Consider the following 18,980-nt stretch of genomic DNA (forward strand, 5'->3'; position numbering starts at 1 on the left):
AGTAATTAGGCAAGTAGTGGTGACAGTTACTGATGGGGAAGGTTGAGGGGGAGGGTGATCCAGGTTTCTCTTTTGAACATGTTAACTTTGAGGTGTTTATAGGGCAACTGCATGGAACTGTCAAAAACTAAGAACTTCTAAAGTTCTGCCCAGGAACACCCAGGCCTCAGATTTTAGGGAGTAAACTGCAAATGGACAGGAAAGCAGATCCGAGGTGATTTTTCTAAGAATGAAAGAAAGCCCAGAAATAGGGGGAAAGAAGACGTGTTTGTGGTTGGCTCTCCTACAGCTGAAAAATCTTTTCTCTCCTTTCGTCCTCTAGGGCCATCTGTACCCATAAACAGAGTACGTTAGACAGTCTGGTTAAGGGCAAGACCCAGTCACCCTTAAACTTTTCTCCCAAACTCTTTGAGATCCCAACATTTTCTGATCTTTACTTAGATATGGAAAAGCAATCCTCCTTAAGTAGATTAGGCTTTAAGCAGGGGTGAAAGAGGGAATAGATACAATCACTCAGTTGTTTTTCAATACAAATTTGATTTATACTAATACCCAGTTAAGATCTTGGCAATGAGAGAATTATATTTTTTGTTAAGTATGGGGATGGGCAGGAATAGAGAAAATCAGTAGAAGAAATAAAATACAATTTAATTTAGAAACTCTGGGTTCTAGAAATAATCCACATTAGAGAACTCTGGGGAAATTTTGACTATGCAGCTCTATTACCTAAACCTTACTTTTTCTCTTCTAATCTCAACAATCAACTCATTTCTATAAGAGACCTACCTTTATCCCTTTTTTCTTCCTGTTTCATAGAGACCAGCTAAAGACCAGCTTTGGTACATGTTTTTTGTTTCATACCATCTGCATAAGTACACAAGTATCACTGTGCATACACGAGTTTAGTCTTTTAAAAAAGAGATTCAAATTTATTACCATACCAGGCCAGGCACAGTGGCTCACAGTGGGGTCTATAACCCCAGCACTTTGGGAGGCTGAGTCGGGAGGATTGCTTGAGATCAGGAGTCCAAGGCTGCAGTGAGCTATGATCATACCACTGCACTCTAGCCAGGGCAACAGAGCAAGACCCTGCCTCTAAAAACAATAATAAGAATTTTAAAAAATTTAAAAAAACCCTATTACCATATTAGGGACCTTTGAACATAGCATATCAGATGTGTGTGTGTGCACACACACACACTATACACACTGCACACATTCACACATAGATATAAACTTGGCAGGGTGGGAGAAGTCTCTAGATTCAAGTTCACACAAACCCTAGCTCTTAACACAATATGTTATGAGATTCTTGGTGATTGGGGATGCTTCACTCCAGTTTAGTTGCAATTATTCTGCATAACAAATATTCCCCAAATCTCAATGGCTTACAACATTCATTCTTGCTCACAGGCCTGTGAGTCACCTGTGTTGCTTCTGAGCTTGCCTGAGATTGGCTGTGTTAGAGCGGGCTTGGAGTAGGCTGTGGAGTGGGTGCCAGTCTGCTCCCTGGGTCTCCTCATCTGGGGACTACAGGTACCAGTAACGTGTTCCTCCCATGGGGAGAGTGCAGGAAAGCAAGAAGGCAAGCAGAAACATGCAAGGCTTTTGCTCATAACTAGCACACAGTCACTTCTATTCTCGGTCCATAAATTAGACCAAGTCTCAGGGTCAAACCCGAAGTCGGTGGGGTGGGGGACTGTCCTCCACCCACAGGGAAGCCTTGGAGAGGAAGAGAGGGAAAAAGGATTGTAAACAAATCATCTTGTCCGCCTCAGAGCAATGATTTGTTACAAGCTTTCTGTCTCCTTTCTTAGACTACACTGTGGCTTATTAGTACAATAAATACTCAAAAGAACAAGAGGGGAAGAAGGGATAGAGAGGGGAAAGAGGGAGCAGTTCCAGGGAGATTCTATGTGGATTTCTGTCAGTTTGCCCCCACCACTATGACCGGCTCATTCAGAACACAGCTAACAAACATTAACAAATAAGGAGTGCTTGAAATCTCAAAGATGGTTAATTCAGCAAATATTTTACAGGAGCTCAGAAGCCTGCAGCCTATGGAAATTGCAAATTCTGCACCAGAGCAGTTTATCCTCAACAATTACTTAAAATTACGAGGATTACCTAAACCTCAGGGTTCCTCTCATTTTCCCCCTTTCTATCTGTCTGTGAAACCCCCAAGAATAGCTTTTTGAGGGGACAAACTATCTTTTAAATATTTTTATCCTCAACCTAAATCAGTATATAATATATGGCTATTCAGTGATCATCATGCAGGTATTTAAAGACTATGTGAACTTTTAAAACTTTTACTTAGTAGTCTTAACTTGAGAGGATGTCATTGAATTACTCTTTACTTATGCTGAACCATATTTTTCTCCTGAAAACCACCAAATTAATGAAAAAGAATTGCATTTATCTATATTAGAGTATACTGAAAACATTGGTTCCTAGAAAATATAATAAATATAGCTTTTATAGTAAGTTCTTATTCTTAATAAAGATGCCAATTACAGAAATGATTGCAACTATTAAAAAATATAAATTGAACTGTTATTTTTTTGAATGCCCTGATTGGGTTGGCACATGATTTATATGCAAGGTTGATCACACTGAAAAGATAGGAAATGGGGAGAAAAATGAAGAATTTGTATTCACTGTTGTGTTCTTATCTAATTAGTGAATATACATTCTTTTTCTTCTGAAAAAAAATATTCTTCAGTTTTAAAGGAGAGTAAGTTATAAATGTTGTTGATAATGTAAATGGGATTACAGGAGCTACATAGTAATAAGGTTTCCCTATTAATATAACAATTAATAGTTATTACTGTCAGTAATGTTTTGGTCCTCACCATTTAAATACAATATTCTAATATTTACTCAAAATATAATTAACTAGTATCATTTCAACCAAGTTCAGTAAAAACATGATACAAGTAGATTTATTTTTAATTATGTGACAAAATATTTAATAAGCGAATTTAATTTCATGATATAATATTTGATGCAATATTTCTAATTAAATTTTTAAAAATTTTTATAGATTATACTAATGAATGTAGTTATATACATACTCATTTACAAAAAAGAGAAAAAAGGAAAAAGGCATAGATTATGAAAGAATTATTTATTCATAGTCTTTTTGTTAGAATCACAAGATATAATGCATATCAATACCATTCAATTTTATTACTGATATAAAAATTATGTTTGGTAAATAGATGATTTCTAAACATGGATGTCTCCTATGATAAAAAGAATAGAAATTGATGGATATCTCTGGTTCTGCATTTCGTCTCAGAACCTACACTTAGTAGGCTCACTAGATCCAAATGAGCTGAAAAATTACAATTATCAAGCATTTCTGTGTACTTTACATAGAGAGAGAGCTGCTGCATAAGTTCTTAAGTCTGATGGAACAATTAGGGTAAGTATGTGACCAAACCACAAAGTTTAGAATTTTTTAAAACAGCATAATACAATGGCCTTAGCATCAAACTAAATATAAAAACAGAAGATGGGTATGCAGTTTTGAGACCACCTTTCCTAAATAATGTCATAAACTCCCTTTACTCATTCAAAAATATCCTGGAATCATACAGTGAACCCCCTAAAGATCAAAATGGATATAAAACTACCCTTTAGCCAGTGAACAAAAGAGTTTGGTCCCAAAACCAGTGTTAAAAGCACTTTCTGGGCTTTGTATGTTTCCATGATTCCAGTTTGAAATTATAAACAAAGCTGGCAAACACCAGAGGAAAAAGGAAGAGGAGGGTATATGATTACAATAAAGAGATGCTGCAGAAATACAAAACCTTCAGTACAAAAAGAAGAAAGAGGTCACAAATATAATTTGACCTTAACTGAGTAGGTCAAAAAAGATAATATATTAAGAAATGCCAGTTAAATCTAACAGCATGTGCCTAACAAGCATTTTCAGTAACATCTAGATTTATTTTACGGTTTCACCTAAGGGTTAAACACGAGAGAAAGAGCTGCGCCCTGTGGAAGGGAGGATGGTGAAGCTGCGGGAACCCCAGTGGGAATCAGAGATGACCGCGTAGCCTCTCACACCTTTAGCCTTTCTGATTGCACTTTCCTCACCTTGTGACTAGAAGGATTGGTCAAGTTCATCGCTTTGGAAACAATGCATCTCTGTTATTACATGATTTGCATTTTACCTCCTAAAGTGACAAGCTTTATGTGGAAAAAACTGTTGTGTTAGAAGCATCACTCATTTACTAAGGTTACGCGTATCACAATCAGTATGCACGTGACAGCCCTAGGACTGCTGTGAGTCGCCTTCCAGGATAATAAATGTCAGAATGTCAAAGCTCACAGTATCCTGGGCTGTGTGATTCACCGCCTAGTGCCTGGTGCTCTGAGAAAACAGTCCTGGAATCAGCTCCTTTTGCCTCTCCAATATCAGCTTCATTCTGCTTCAACAGCTGTTCTGAAAACTGTTTATTCTTTTCCTTTGTTTGGATTCCTTTCTCCTTGGCTTTAGGTCTTAAATGAATTTAGAAATGCTTTTGGGATTAATATTTTTTCTTATTACAAAATGTAAAATTCTCTTATAAGTTTTTGCACTAGGGAGAAATGTAGGATTAAGTGTACTACAATTAGGATTTTAAACATGAAAGATGAAATGAATAGTCAAGGAGATCTGAAATAAAAACCTCAGAAGACAAGGCACTACACAAGCAGAGACATTTTCTGCATATCTCAGAGAAAAAGCATTTATCTGTATGCTTGAGGCACTTGCCCATTCCACAGCCCAAATTAGTCATCACAGTTTACTTGACATTTCTGAGGAACTGGGGAACTCCACCAGGACTGATTGTCATTAGAAGGAGAAGCAATTACCCTTTTCCAAGGGCTATGTTAGCTAATCAAAAGCATACACTGCAATGTTTGGTTTTACTTCTTTCTCAAGTAAAAGGCAAGTTTGGATTGAGAAAAAATTTTACAAAATATGCTCTCTTAAGTAGTCCCTGGAATTTTACCTTACAGAGTACCTTCATGTAGGATTAGATGAGATTTTGTGATTCAAAGCCAGCTTCTTGTTTAATGATTTCTTATTCTTAAGTTTAAGCTATGTTATTTGTAAATGCATTTAAATTTCTATTTCTAGAATCCATTGATTAATATTAATAGTAGTCTGGGTTACAATTTAATAACTACATCTAACATATTTTTACCCACTAATGTTATCTATAAGCTGTAGCATGGGAATTTATTAGTCCCACAATAATCCTTTTGACCACTTCTGTGGACTAAGATAAGAAATGCATCTGGGCAGGGCTCTCAACCACAGCATATAGTGTCATACTTAGAATACAGCTCCCCCAATGTACTCACCAAGGAATATAATCTGAGATTGATGTTATTCAATAATATTATCAGAAGCTTACACAAGTGTTAACTTATTTATGAAGGCTTGGCTAAGATACATGCAACCTCTCTGTTCCTCTGGATCAGACAGCACAAAATCAAAAAGACTTCTGGGGTCAGATGCACAAATAAACAAAGTGGTCTGGTGTAATTAATCAAGGGAGGAGGGATGAGTAGGACGGGTAACTGGTGAGGTGAATTTTGTGCTTAGAAGCATATTCTTTTTCTTTTTTGAGACATAGTGCAGTCCAAACAAACTCATTCCCATGCCTGAATCTGGCTTGCAGCCTGCCTGTCCTCACTCCCTGTGTCTAGGTAATTGATTATCTGTCTTGGATTAAGTTAGCGCTTCAGGGCACTACCTAGACTCTATTTTTTGTAGCCCCTTACAATTGGTTTTACTAAATTTGGAACTGATACTACTGTTTTAGAAAATTTGGGGTTGAAAATCAGGGGTTGTTTCTTATTCTTTGTCATACCCTAATTATTAATAATTGACAGCTTCTTTCTGTAAACCAACGAGTTTTGGTCTTTAACAAAGCTGTTTTTATTTTTTACTCAAGTTATCATGAATAGTGATCATACATAACCCACGCTGTTTTTCAATCCTGCGCTTACGGGGATTTTTGTTTTTGCTTCAGAAGTACAAATGGAGATTTCCCCACCTGATTGCCTCTGGAGCTGTCACAGTGCTGTGTGCCACAGAGGTGGGCCCTCTCTCACCCTGCAAGCACGTGGTAGGGTTGCACCTCCCAGTTCTCTCAAGGTTGCCTGTGAGTAGTTCTGGCTAATGAGCTTTGAGCAGAAGTGACCTGTGCCACTTCTAGCCTAGAACATTTATTATTATATGTCAGACCCACCAGTGCCCCGGTTTTCCTCTGCTGCTGTGTTACAAGTGAGAGTGACAGTGACAACACCACTTCAGAGTCACCATTTGACTCAAAGTGGACATGGAGTATGAGAGAAAAATAAACCTTTGTTGTTTTAAGCCTGTGAGATTTGCGGTTGTTTGTTAACTGTATCATTTCCCAGCTTGAATCCTCCCTATACCCACACGCTCATATATTTAGAGGGACAGATGTAGAGAAATACCACGCTGAGGCAAACTCCCTGAACATGACTGCTTCCCAGGGCCCAGGTGACTTGATTCCATCTTTAATAACCAGTATGAATGATAGTGATAAAATCTAATTATATGTTATTTTTAATTTGGGGTACAAGAGGCAGGCTTTCTCTATTTTTTAATAACATTGTAAAGTAGAAAGAATACATACTGTTTCTGAAAAAAAATACCATCTAAAAGGTTTTATTTGGAACTTGAGAAAATATTGCACCTTGCTTTGACATTGATTATACATTTTTTAGTAAAAAAAAATGATATAAAAAGTCTACAGAACATATGATGCTTATATTCCTTCCCCTAAATTATGAAACTTACTTTTTAGAATGAAACAGACAAGGCCTTGCAGAAACCTAGCGCTGGGTACTCAAGTGATAACTTACTAAGCTGGGCTCTTCCCAGATGACTACGTGGCAAGCAGGCAATGTGGCCGGCTCCTGGCTCACAGACAACTTTGCTGTAGTTCATATTGTTGGGGCAGTTTCATTGTTTTTCAAAGGACAAAATATTTCTCTGATCTTAACAGTTTTGCTTTACCAGAGCAACTGGTTTGTTTTATCTAGTAGATACACTGACCATGTCTCCATTTCTTACATTGTTTCCTAGGAAGCTGACTGTCAGAATTTAGGGTCAAAACTAGCAAATATGACAGACCTTAAAGTATGTATTTTTGTACCGATTTTACTCTTAACTATCAGATGAAAGTTAAAGAGGCTGGAATTTCAAGATACAGAGAGAAACTTACAGAGCTTACTGTTGTAATTTGTAGTGGTTGCTTAAATAGAAGCAGCCTAATAACTAGGTGATATAGAAGAAGAGTTAAGTTTATGGGCTCTAGAACCAGATCAGTTATATTTGAACCCTAACTTTGCACCTTGGTAGCTGTGTGACCTTAAGCAAGTTATTTCACTGCACCTCTGTTTCTTATTTTTAAGATGGGGATAATTGCCTCTATGGTCATGAGGATTAAAAGTATTAATATATGGACACTATTGAAAACATTTCTTGGCATATTAGTTATTATAATTATTTCTCTAATAATAAATGGCCAATGATTACAAGTCAATCCACACGGTTCAATCATTCAACGTCAGGTGAAAGCCTTCACTGTGACGAGCACTGCAATAGGTCCTGGAAAGACAGAAATGGGTAAGACCAGGCCCTTGTCTTAGCTCACAGGATATAACAGCCTGAAAGGAGAAAGACACAAAAATGGATAATGTCTGCACAGTGGGGCAAAATCGATAATAAGATGAGTTATATGGTATTTGCTATCAATGCATATTTTGCTAAAATATCAGTATAGACATTTCACCTTCAAATCCTCACAGACACTCTAATTGTTTGTATTCTTCTAAGGCAAAGTTTGGAAAATAGAGAGCACTTAGGGATTGTGGGACAGAGTTAGGAACAGAAGGCAGGACATTCAAGTGGTGCTATGCAGAAGACAGCTTGTAAGAACTCCTCAAAAATAAACATAATTACAGTGTAATGAGAGACCCGAGAAAAGGGTTCTATGAGAAAAGTAGGGGTGGCACTGCCGAGAAGGGCTGTCGGGCTCTGGCCACGTGGGGAGGTTTCCCTGAGGAAGCAGCTTTTCGGCTGAGACCTGGAGGATACACAGCAGTCACCCAAATGAAGCCGTGTTCCAGACGAAAGCAAGAGCAAGTACAAAGCTGCTGAGGCAGGATGGAGCTTGCCGATTGCTTCCAGGTTCCAAAAACTGAAAGAAGGAAATTGTAGCTAGACCGTAATAAGCAAGGAAGAAAGTGGCCTGTGATAAGGGAATGATCACAGCCTCAGGGAGGCCTTCCCTGACCACTCCCACCCAGCACAGCCCCCTCTGCCCAGGCCCTCGCTATCCCGTTACCCTCCTGTATGTTCTTTAAAGCATTTCTCTTAAATTATCTTGTTTCTGTGTTTGTTTTTTATTGTATGTTTTCCCACCTTGAATGTAGCCACATTAATAAGGGGCCTTGCCTGTCTCACTCATTTCTATACCTGCAACACTGAGAACATAACCTGGGTTCACCCTGGCATTCAATACATGTTGTGTAAACAGTAAAAGAAAAACCAGTGAATGAAGGCATGTGGTGACAGAGGGTAGCTGGCGCCTAATCATGAAGGGCTTTATACCCCGTAAAGCAGATTTTGGACTTTAAATTAATGGAAAACAATCGAAGAGTTTTAAGTCCACAGCATTGAGATCAAATTTGCATTTAAGAACCACTGAGTGTTGTGTGTCAAGGACAGATCTGAGGCACTGAGAAACGGATTGTGGCAGGCAAGAATTCTGACAGTGAAAGACCCATGCGAGACATGGATTATGGTGGCTCAATCAATGCGACAGGGGTAATATAGGACATAAATGGATAAATTTGAGAAATAGCAAGAAAGTATAATTAACTGGCTTTGATTGACATGAAAGAGAGAGAGAAAGAGAGAGAGATAGAAGGAGAGGCGGTGCCCTCTAGATTTGCCTGGGAACAACTGCAAACAAAGTGGATCCTTTCACTGAGGAGAGAGAGGGAGTTGTGTGTTTCCTGTTTGTGTGGGGGAGTCTGGCAGAGGTTCCTAACTCCTTTTTAGTCAGATTAAGTTTGAGGTGCATGAGACAACCAAACGGTGCTGTCAAGTAAGAACCGGGCAAGAGAGGGATCTCCTCAGGAAATAGAGATTTGGGAGTCCTGAGCACAGAGGAAGAATTGAATCCATGGGAACAGATAAGATGAATTAGTGAGAAGCCTCAGAGTGAGAATACAAGAGGGCCCAGGCCACATCCCTGAGAAACTCAGGAAGGGAGAGAAGAGTCTGCAAAGCAGGTTGGTGGAATGGAGAGAGGGAAACCTGGATAGCATAGGTCCCGGAGCCATGGAAAGCGCATAGAAAGCGCTCGCTTTGAGAAGGAAGCAGCCTTCTGCAAGTTGGCTTGGGAGTGGTTTCCGTGACAATGGTCTCCTGGCCAGTGCATCTAATTAGTAAGCCTTTAGGTTTTATTTCCGCACATGCTTGTATTCAAGGAGTAATAGTGAGGAGAGATTGTTCCTTAAAATAAAATTAGGGCTCCAACTGCACAGTAGAGAATGGGACTGTTGGCAAGGTGGCCCAGAGGGATGCACCAGATTGGAACGACACTGCCCCAAAGGACAGCATGAGTAAGGGCTGGGAAGAAGGTAATAATTCTGAATCACTTGGGGGGGGCGGTTATTGTATGTCATTGGTGTGTTGTGTGAATGTGTTGGAATAACAAACACTGTCTTTATTTTAAAGTTACTAGCCCTAGAGTTCCAAACACCCCAGGTCCTGTGTTTGCTGTACTTGGAGGGGAAGTTAGGATGGGGGAGGAGAAATGATTTGAAATTGGTGAAGGGGGTCAGAAGAGAAGATGAAGAAAGTAGGCCTTTCAGGCTCAATGCACAAGACTGTTCACAATTAGCAGAACCCTGGCAGACACCAATGATGTTTCCATATGTCTGTTGTCACTGAAAACTCTCATTGAATTAATTTGGAAATTATATTTATGATTTAATCTTTTTGGTTCATGTCATTAAAGATTCAAGATGTTGAACAATGCACACATACTTTTTGAGTCATATTCTTCCAGGAATGATGTGGCTTGAGACAACATCTTTGAAAGCTATATTACTTTTTCCAAGACTGTATGTATCTGGAGGCAGCCAGAAATTGCTGGCAGAATGATAGAATTTATGAGATTTAAACGTATACTTTGCAAACAGATGGACACTTAACACAGCACTTGAATAAAATGGGATAGATCACTTTTTGCCCAGTAGAGACCATTCTGGCAGGAGAAGTCACACTTAAGTTCCAGGAGGAGATGCAGGTGGCTCCCTTGCTGAAATGCTTCATATGTAAATTGACGCCATTGCAAGTGTCAAGAAATGGACTCTTTTAAAAAGAAAATCAAATCCAATTCAAGGTTCTAACAGTGTTGCCCTAGACAGTGGATCTGCATATAAGTCATCTATTATTCACTCTTTCCTGTGTATTTTAACATTTAATGCCTCCATTTATCTGTCCATCCACCCAGCAAATATGTGTGCATGCGCCTAACACTGTTGTGATGGTGAACAAAACAGAGCTGCCATCTGCCCTCAGAGTCACAGTCTGAATAGAAAGAGCCAAGAAATAAGCAATGGCGGTGCAGTGTGTTAAGGTGACACAGTAAGTAAGCACAGGTGCCATGGGATTCTGAACCAGACCTGGGCAACAGCCTCCAGCCATAAGGGCTAGCTGGGAGATGTGGGAGAGAGTTTGTTTTCTACTTTATTTGCTGCTCCTACCACCATAACCTTCCCCCAAACGTTGAGCCACTATCCTTTAAAACTACAACCTAAACATGGTCAAAATTCCCACAGGCTGACATTTGATAAAAATAGCAACACTAAATCTTAAGGATGAAGAAAAAGAAAAAAATACAGAGGATACAAACAGCACAAAAATAGTCAAGTCCTCAAAATGTAGGATGTTGATCCTTAAGGCAACTGTGTACTGCATCCAAAGAAGTAGAACATCTTTGCTTGAACATAGCCTGGCTTTCCGCTCCCTTAGACCCACATCTTCTTGGGGTAGGGATGTTTGTTTATATCATGGGGAAGCAGGCTTCTAGGTAATTATCTATTTCCAAGGAAAGATGGGAAAACAGCTTTCATAAATATCTCTTCTTATTTTGAATACTTATTAAATGAGAGGATTTTCCACATTGAACTGGCTATATCAAGGTAAGCAACAAAATGATTTCTCTCTCACTCACTCCACAAAAGGTAATGTTTTTGCTGACACTGTTTGCACGGTATCTCACCTTAACTCTGGAATATATACACACATTCATACACACAGATACAATAAGACGGGACACTGATACTCAAGGCAAATTTTCAACCTCAAACAATGGACATAGGCAGAGATATGTGTGCAACTACAACTTCAAATCACTGCCCCAATTAGCCTCAGAGGACTATGAAAGCAGTTTCTTAAAAGTTACTAAATTGCTTGTGCCAAAGGACTTAGGTCTATCAATCTGTTTCTAGAAAATATATGCCTTTTTACTCTTTTTATTCTTCTCTTCCCTTCCTATCTCTTTATTTTGTTTTTTAAATAAACATTGTCTGTTCTTTCCATTTTTTCCCTCATCCTTCACTTCCCTTCCCTGCTTTTGAGGTGACAAGAGACAGCAAGACCTGGGGCACACAGCTGAGGAGGTGGTCAGGATCAAGGAGGCTGGCTGGGGCTGGCGGAACCAGCGTCAAGGATGCAGCCAGACTGCGAGGGCCTTTGGGGAAGAGTAAACAGATAGTGAGGACCAAGGCCAGTGGGGCCTCCAGGGATGGGACCAGGAACAACGAGGCAACTGAGGCCAATGGAGCTGAGAAGGTGCTTGGTGGAATTGAGATATCAGTTACATACATACAGGGTGAATGATTAAATACAAGTTTCTCACTTTTAGAGAATAGTGCTAGATATACAGAAAGGGCAAAGGCCAGTATGAATCCTGTGGTGTTGAGGTGGAATTAGAGATACCAGTGTGAGTTCACGTTTAAGGGATGGATGGATGGATGGATGGATGGATGGATGGATAAATAGATAACAGAGAAATAGATACAGATGCTGTATGTTGTGTGTATACATATGTTTGTAATTTCTAGCTCTGCTCATGTAGAAGGCCTAGAAGTAATGCCACTCAGGAAGAGGTGAGCACACTAGCATCTAGATCTTGGTTTCTAAAAGTCATCATTCACTAAAGGAGGTTCTGTTCCTTAGAGAATCGGCTGATTCAAGGACTAGAACAGCAAAAGTACAATATGAACCCAGAATTTCTTGTGCCAGAATGTGAGGAAATGCTCAAATAATGGAGTCTTGTCAAAAGGATTTATGTGCTAATGTTTAAGAGCTCCTACTAGTCCAATGTGGGATAATGTGAGCATCAAAATAAATAATCATGTTGATATATTACATCCCATTCAATAAAATAGCTATCCATCAGTCTACACTGATACAAATCAACAAATGGGTAAACAGATAAATATAGGAGACAGGAACTTTCCTTACAGTAGGATTCTAAGTAATAAATGTAGATGGGTGATGAAATTAGGCAATCACCATTTAATAACCATCATTGTAATAACTGATTCAGGCAAAAATCATCAATGAATGCTAAATCTAGTGTTTGAAAGTTTGAAGAGTAATTGAATATTTACATAGTTTCAAAACATTCCATACATGGGAAAATTAGTACCTTTGCACTAGAGAAACCTAGCAGACATCACCTTAACTAATTAAGCATTGTGTGCCTCCTGATGGGATACACTGGGTGTATTTGGTGAGAACAGGATATCCTGTTGAGGAATTCCTACTAAAAATCCGTAAGCTGGACCTAAAATGAAGAAACACTGGGCAAACTTTAAGTGAAAGACACTCTAGAAAATAACTGGCCTGCACTCATCCAAAGAACCAACGACATAAAAAGCAAGGAGGGGCTGAGCAAAATGTTCCACGCTGAAAACTGAAGAGTCATGAAAACAAAATGCAACACATGAACCTGGATTAAATCCTGGGCTGGAAAAAAAAAAAAGTGTTTTTGTTTCTTTAAAAAAAAAAAATGGGACATTATTAGAGACAATTGGTAAAATGGAAATGGGGCTTTAGGGTTCGGTGGTAGGACTTTATCAGTGTTCAATTCCTGATTTTGCTGAGTGTATGGTGTCATGCCAGAAAATTACACTTAAATAATTTGGGGAAGAGGAAAACATATATACACACATGTATATAAAGAATAATAAATGTGGTCAAATATTAACAACTAGGGAAGTTGAAAGTTCTTTTTACTATTCTTATAACATATCTTTAAAGTTGAAAATATTTCAAAATAGGTAGCAAATAACCATATGTTACTCATTTGTAAATGCATTAAAATAAAATTATCTTAACAGGATTAATAAATAAAATTGTAAAATTAAAAAATATACATTAAAGTAAAAAATATAAATGAAAATATAAACTAGAATGTCAACAGTGTTATCTAGTTTCAATGTTGCTTCATATCTTTCAAGCATTATACTGTTCTGAAGATAAAATATATTTCATCTTATTTTTCCTTTCATCGTATGATTGGGCTACTGCCTAATGTGAAAAAAATTAACAAAATACATAAAAGTTTTAAAATATGACTAATACACAAAATCTGCAAAAATTTTTAAGAAAAATTCTTGTTATGAAAAAACTGTCTTTCTTTAATTTTTCCAACTTATATATAAATGATATAGATCAGAATCAGAAAAATTCAGTTTTGTTCTCAAAGGAAGAAACAAAATAAATCAATTTGCTTGCTTTCTCTTTCTTGGCTAGGTTTCATATGTCAAAGCCATTGACATTTGGATGGCAGTGTGCCTCCTTTTTGTGTTTTCAGCACTTCTGGAGTATGCAGCTGTAAATTTTGTATCAAGGCAACACAAAGAACTTCTGAGATTTCGGCGAAAGAGAAAGAATAAGGTAAACGATTAAATGTATTGGGTTTGGTGGAATCCAATTTTCACTGGAAAGTGAATTTGTTGTATTCAATAGAGATGCGAAGAGAAGAAATTTGGGGCTGGGGATGAAATGATATGATATTCTTTTCATTTTATCCAACTGAAACTTGAAGTGTCAAAAATAGTTTCAGGGAGAAAAGTATGACACCTAGCTATACTTTAAACAGCATATCTAGTGACATGAGACCTTTATCAACTTCTTTCTAATGTACTTCCTGGAACACACTGTTTTTTGCCTCAATTAATGAAATATTTCTTACTCGTAATGTTACAATTGCTAATGGATCTACTTGAATTAAGTCATCAAATGCAATTATTAAGGTTGTTCCTTTTTCTGAGCTAATTACTTTAATGGTTTCCGTCAAATATTGCTTATTTATTAATGCCTTGATGATACGTTCATGCAAAACTATGTAGTCTCTTTTTTATGCCTATTTTCTTGTTCTTAAGACACTTCTTTGGAAACTCTTTGGGAAATATAATAAAGTGCTATTGTTGCCTTGCTATCATCTGATAAAAGATGAAACCAGGAGAAAATTTATTTAGAACATTATTAGGAGATGATAGGAAGTTGTAGAAGTAATTGGATTTGGATGCCCCAAATGGGGTTGCTGCCCTCCATTCAGACCTGTAATGGCATTTCCCTTTACATGCATGTGCTTTTGACCAACCCCTTTCCTTTTCTGTAAAGGAGGATTCCTACTGACAGAAAATCTCTGAGCTTATGTCTTCTGATGTGAATGTGCCAACTGACATTTTGAAAAGCAAATGGTCTTCAAAGTAATAGAGAGCAATGTCGAAGTTATGTATAATTGTGGCCAGGATCCAATATACTGGAATATTTAAGTCAAAACATGAGTCTTAATGATAACAGTCTGGTTGACATAATGTACATTTCTAAAGATTTTTAAAGGTTTTAATTTTTTTAAGGATTCTTTATGGTTTCTGAATTATTGACTGCAATTTCTAAATTTACTAAACTTTTTTGAAGCACCAAGCCTTGATCTCTCACTGTTTGAGTCTACTTAGCATTAAACATATTCTAAAACAGTAACTTATTCAATCATTTCTAGTTACCCCTCAAAAATCATCACTACACCAATAAACACCCAGTTAACTGTAGCATGGAAAGAACAGCAGCATTGGGAGACCAAGTATTACACTGAACAGAAAACAATGCCAGAGCTTGCATTTAGTTAAATTTTTATGAAAACAAAATCATATCATTTGCATATTGAAATGTATTGTGATGGGGAAATTAACTTTTCTTTATCTTCCCCTACCTCACCCTAGTCTACTGGTCTCTACATTTCCTCATTCTCCTGGTATGTCTCTTTCCTCCCCTCCTCTCTCCCTCTCTCCCGCTTACTTGCTCTCCTTTTCTCTCATGATTCCTGGCACTGGCTGAAGGAGGACAAATGCTGTATCACAGTGGGGGAAGCCCTTGTCTTTCTTTCCCATTAGTAATTGACAGAGACAATTTTCCCCTGTAGTGTCATTAACCAGAATTAAAGCAATACTCATTTTTCCTAACAGTATGATTTGCTTTTGCATTTTTATTTTCCGTTTCTTTACCTTCTTTCTCCTCTTACCCAAGTTAGAATGTATTGACTATATGCCGCAAATACTAGAAATGAGAAGTATTATGTATATGGTGCCCAAGTGGGAAAGTCTGAGAGCTCAGCCATCTTCTACATTCACCGCCCAACCAACAGCCACAGTATCCAGTGGGAAAATTTAGACACTGAACTGTGGGTCCTTTTTAAAAAATTATTCTTACCAACCTGTCTGTTTACTCAGTTTTACCACAGGGGGAAGTAAGATAAAAAAATATGTGATGCCCCTTACTCCTTAGCTCCTAGAAAGATGGAAAGATTAATTTTTCCAGTGATTGATACTTTGGGAAAATAAAGAAATGCAAAAATTGTCATATATTATTATTTTCTAATAACTACTTGACATACTCAGCAAGCAAATGCAACTAAGTGTAATTAAGATTTAATGCAGAGAAAAACTAGGTTTTTTTTAAAGTTCTATTCATACTTTGGGGTAGCTACCTTGCATTTGTGAAAATCTATTAATTGATCCGTATGTATGTTCAAATGGTATATGTGATTTAAAACAATTGTATAATTATATTTAATCATATATGACTTGATTCTCTGGTTTCTCAATCCCTCTTGGTCCACTTCCCACAGACAGAAGCTTTTGCATTGGAGAAGTTTTACCGTTTCTCAGACATGGTAAATTGACTTTCTTAACTCTAAATAGAGGAATGTGGTCATCAGTAAAAAGCAGACAGCATATTCTGCACCACTGAGGCAGTGTTTGGTGGGGAAACACAGCCCCTTTCATATTTGAAGCCGAGCAAACACCATCCCCCTTCAACTAAGAAGGGTATTCTCTTGTTCTAAGAACTTCACTCTTGTCTTCCCTCACTCTATAAAAGGATATTTAAATATTGCCCTTAATTATATCAAGAGAGCTATTTGCCTCCCAAGCAGGTGGGACTACAGGTATGTGCCATGAAAAAAAAAAAAAAAGAGAGCTATTTGATTAGTCAAAATGATTTTTAAATATATATTAAAGAGAAATATATATATTGCAATAATCTTCACAGGGGAAGCAATCATATAGAATAGAGACATTAGTTTCAAAATAAGTGGGAAACTTATTTATACAAATTTTAAAAGCAGCTGCACAGGAGACTTCAAAATAAGGCAAAAGCAAATGCTTGTACAATCTACATACTTCAGAACCCATCTTAATGTTAAAATATGTTGAGATTATTTATAGCAAATGAACGATATTGTTTTGATGGCAGCATCCTTTGAAAATTTCGAGTAAAAAGAGATCCCAATGACACATGTCCGAGTATGATGGCTAAGTAATCTAGAATAGACAGTATTAGTCCATAGGTGATTTGACTTGTGGGCTCATTATATATATAGTACGCAATAATTAAATATAAATCTACTGAAGCCAAGAATTTAGCCCGGGAAGTCAATACAAATAGTCGTCTTTACTAAACTAAAATAGCTGGAGTAAAGTGTGTTTAAAAGTAGCTCCCCAGATGATTCTACTGTACACTGCAGTTAAGAATCCTGCAAGAGACACAATGGTAAATGAATATTGCAGTAATCTCAACTTCATAGCAGATTACCTAGACCCAGTATTATTTTAAAGTTTGCTTTAAAATAAATTTTGCTACTAAAATTACATGTTATTTACCAGCATCCCACTTCTCCTTTTGTTTTTCATCTCAGCAAAATAATTTCAAATGATCTATTTTACTTTTTTTATTTGAGTATTTTAATTGTAAATTTTTAATTACATGGAATTTGCATAATCTAATGTAATGTTGCAATATACGTTTATATATGCACATATATGTATAAGACTACATAGCAGGGACTATCTATATAATTTCTCTTTGGAAGATCAACATACTGTATCTCCAGTAACTAAACAGTTAATGTTTACAGAAACTACAGAATGAAAGTTATATATTCAATTAAAGATTGCTTTACAAAGGAACTCGGATGAAAAATCAGGCTTACCTCACAATGAATTCTTATTTTTATTAAAAAAAATGTGGTAATATAAACATATTCACTAGAGAGTATATGCATCCCATTTATTTTTTAAACATTATAAGCATTGGGCAAATTTGGGGGTGCTCACTTTGACTTTTTGAAAACTATTTCCCTTAACTAACAACTCTCTGGGCCGACCAAACTCATCATTTTTTTTAAACTATGTATTTGGCTTAGAAACAGTCTGAGCAATCTAAATCTTTAAATAAATGTAATCAAAATGAGTCCAAATGTTGACCCGCTGCCCTTTATTATCATGAGTACTGGTTTACATGAATTTTGTCAGTGCTCTGATTTGGCAGAACAGGCAATGTACATAGAACAGTCTGATCATAGACAGTTTGTCACCACAGGGAACCTTCCATTAATGCAAATGTTATTCCTAGGGAAGTTTTAACTTGGCTTGGCATTGGCTTAGGCATTGTATACAATCTTTTGTACTTTTCTTTCTCCTCTCTTAAGGTACCAGAGAATCCTGTGTCTATTGTGAAAGAATCCAAGTTTGCTCTTATCTCCCTATTTCCCCACCCCACACTGCCATGGCCTGCTGTGTGCCGATTACCCACCGCACCATGTCCCGGATGCGCTCTCCAGTGCTGTGTGTATGTGGGTGTGTGCATGACGTGAATGCATTCGGGTTAGAAGTTGCTGTTCTCATGTATGATATCATTACTTTAGTCCTGGGGTCTTATAAAGACATACCAAGGTATCTCTGAACATGCTGTGTGTTGACCAGTATGGATGAAATGGGATTGCTTTAATGCATTTCATGTAGCTTCCTCCACAATGCAACATAATGATACAATGGTTTGCTGACAAAACACACGTTCACACGATATTCTAGTGCCTGTTTTCCTAGTTATCATTTATTATTATTTATATATGCAAATGAAATAGCAATAGATCATTAGTTCTAGATTTAAGAAATCATGACCGAGTTTATGTTTTGCTAGGCACAATGGTTAATTTTTTTTTAATACAGATGTCATTGACTGCATTTTGACTATCTGTATACAAACTTGTAATGATTTTATTTACTTGTGTATTTATATGCTGTCTTACTTTAAAAATAATTCAAGATAACTTCTAAGGATAACGAATAATTGATTTTTCTGCCCAGTGAATTTTGTCAGCTCTATAGTCTTAGGACAAATACAAATATACATGTATACTATTTTGGTTGAAGAGATTGAGGCTCCATGGTTGAAAGCAATATGGCATCTATATACACTAAATTACATCATAATCTTTCCATGCCAGGTCAGTTTTGCTATATTCTAGAGTTAAGATATTCTTAAAATAGATGAAATATTTCCTACA

General features: G+C 37.2%; 1 protein-coding gene across 2 annotated transcripts in view; it reads left to right on the plus strand.

Moving 5' to 3' along the window:
* GLRA3 (glycine receptor alpha 3) overlaps positions 1-18,980 on the plus strand; it is a 121,848-nt gene that overhangs the window by 92,762 nt on the left and 10,106 nt on the right. The window contains exons 8-9 of one of the 2 annotated variants that reach the window (XM_045552476.1): positions 13,883-14,026; positions 16,263-16,307. In XM_045552476.1, coding sequence (XP_045408432.1) covers positions 13,883-14,026; positions 16,263-16,307 — 189 coding nt within the window. The remainder of the gene's footprint in view (positions 1-13,882; positions 14,027-16,262; positions 16,308-18,980) is intronic. The other variant, XM_045552477.1, reaches the window with a different exon arrangement.

Source organism: Lemur catta, chromosome 5 (assembly GCF_020740605.2).
Source record: "Lemur catta isolate mLemCat1 chromosome 5, mLemCat1.pri, whole genome shotgun sequence".
NCBI lineage: Eukaryota > Metazoa > Chordata > Mammalia > Primates > Lemuridae > Lemur > Lemur catta.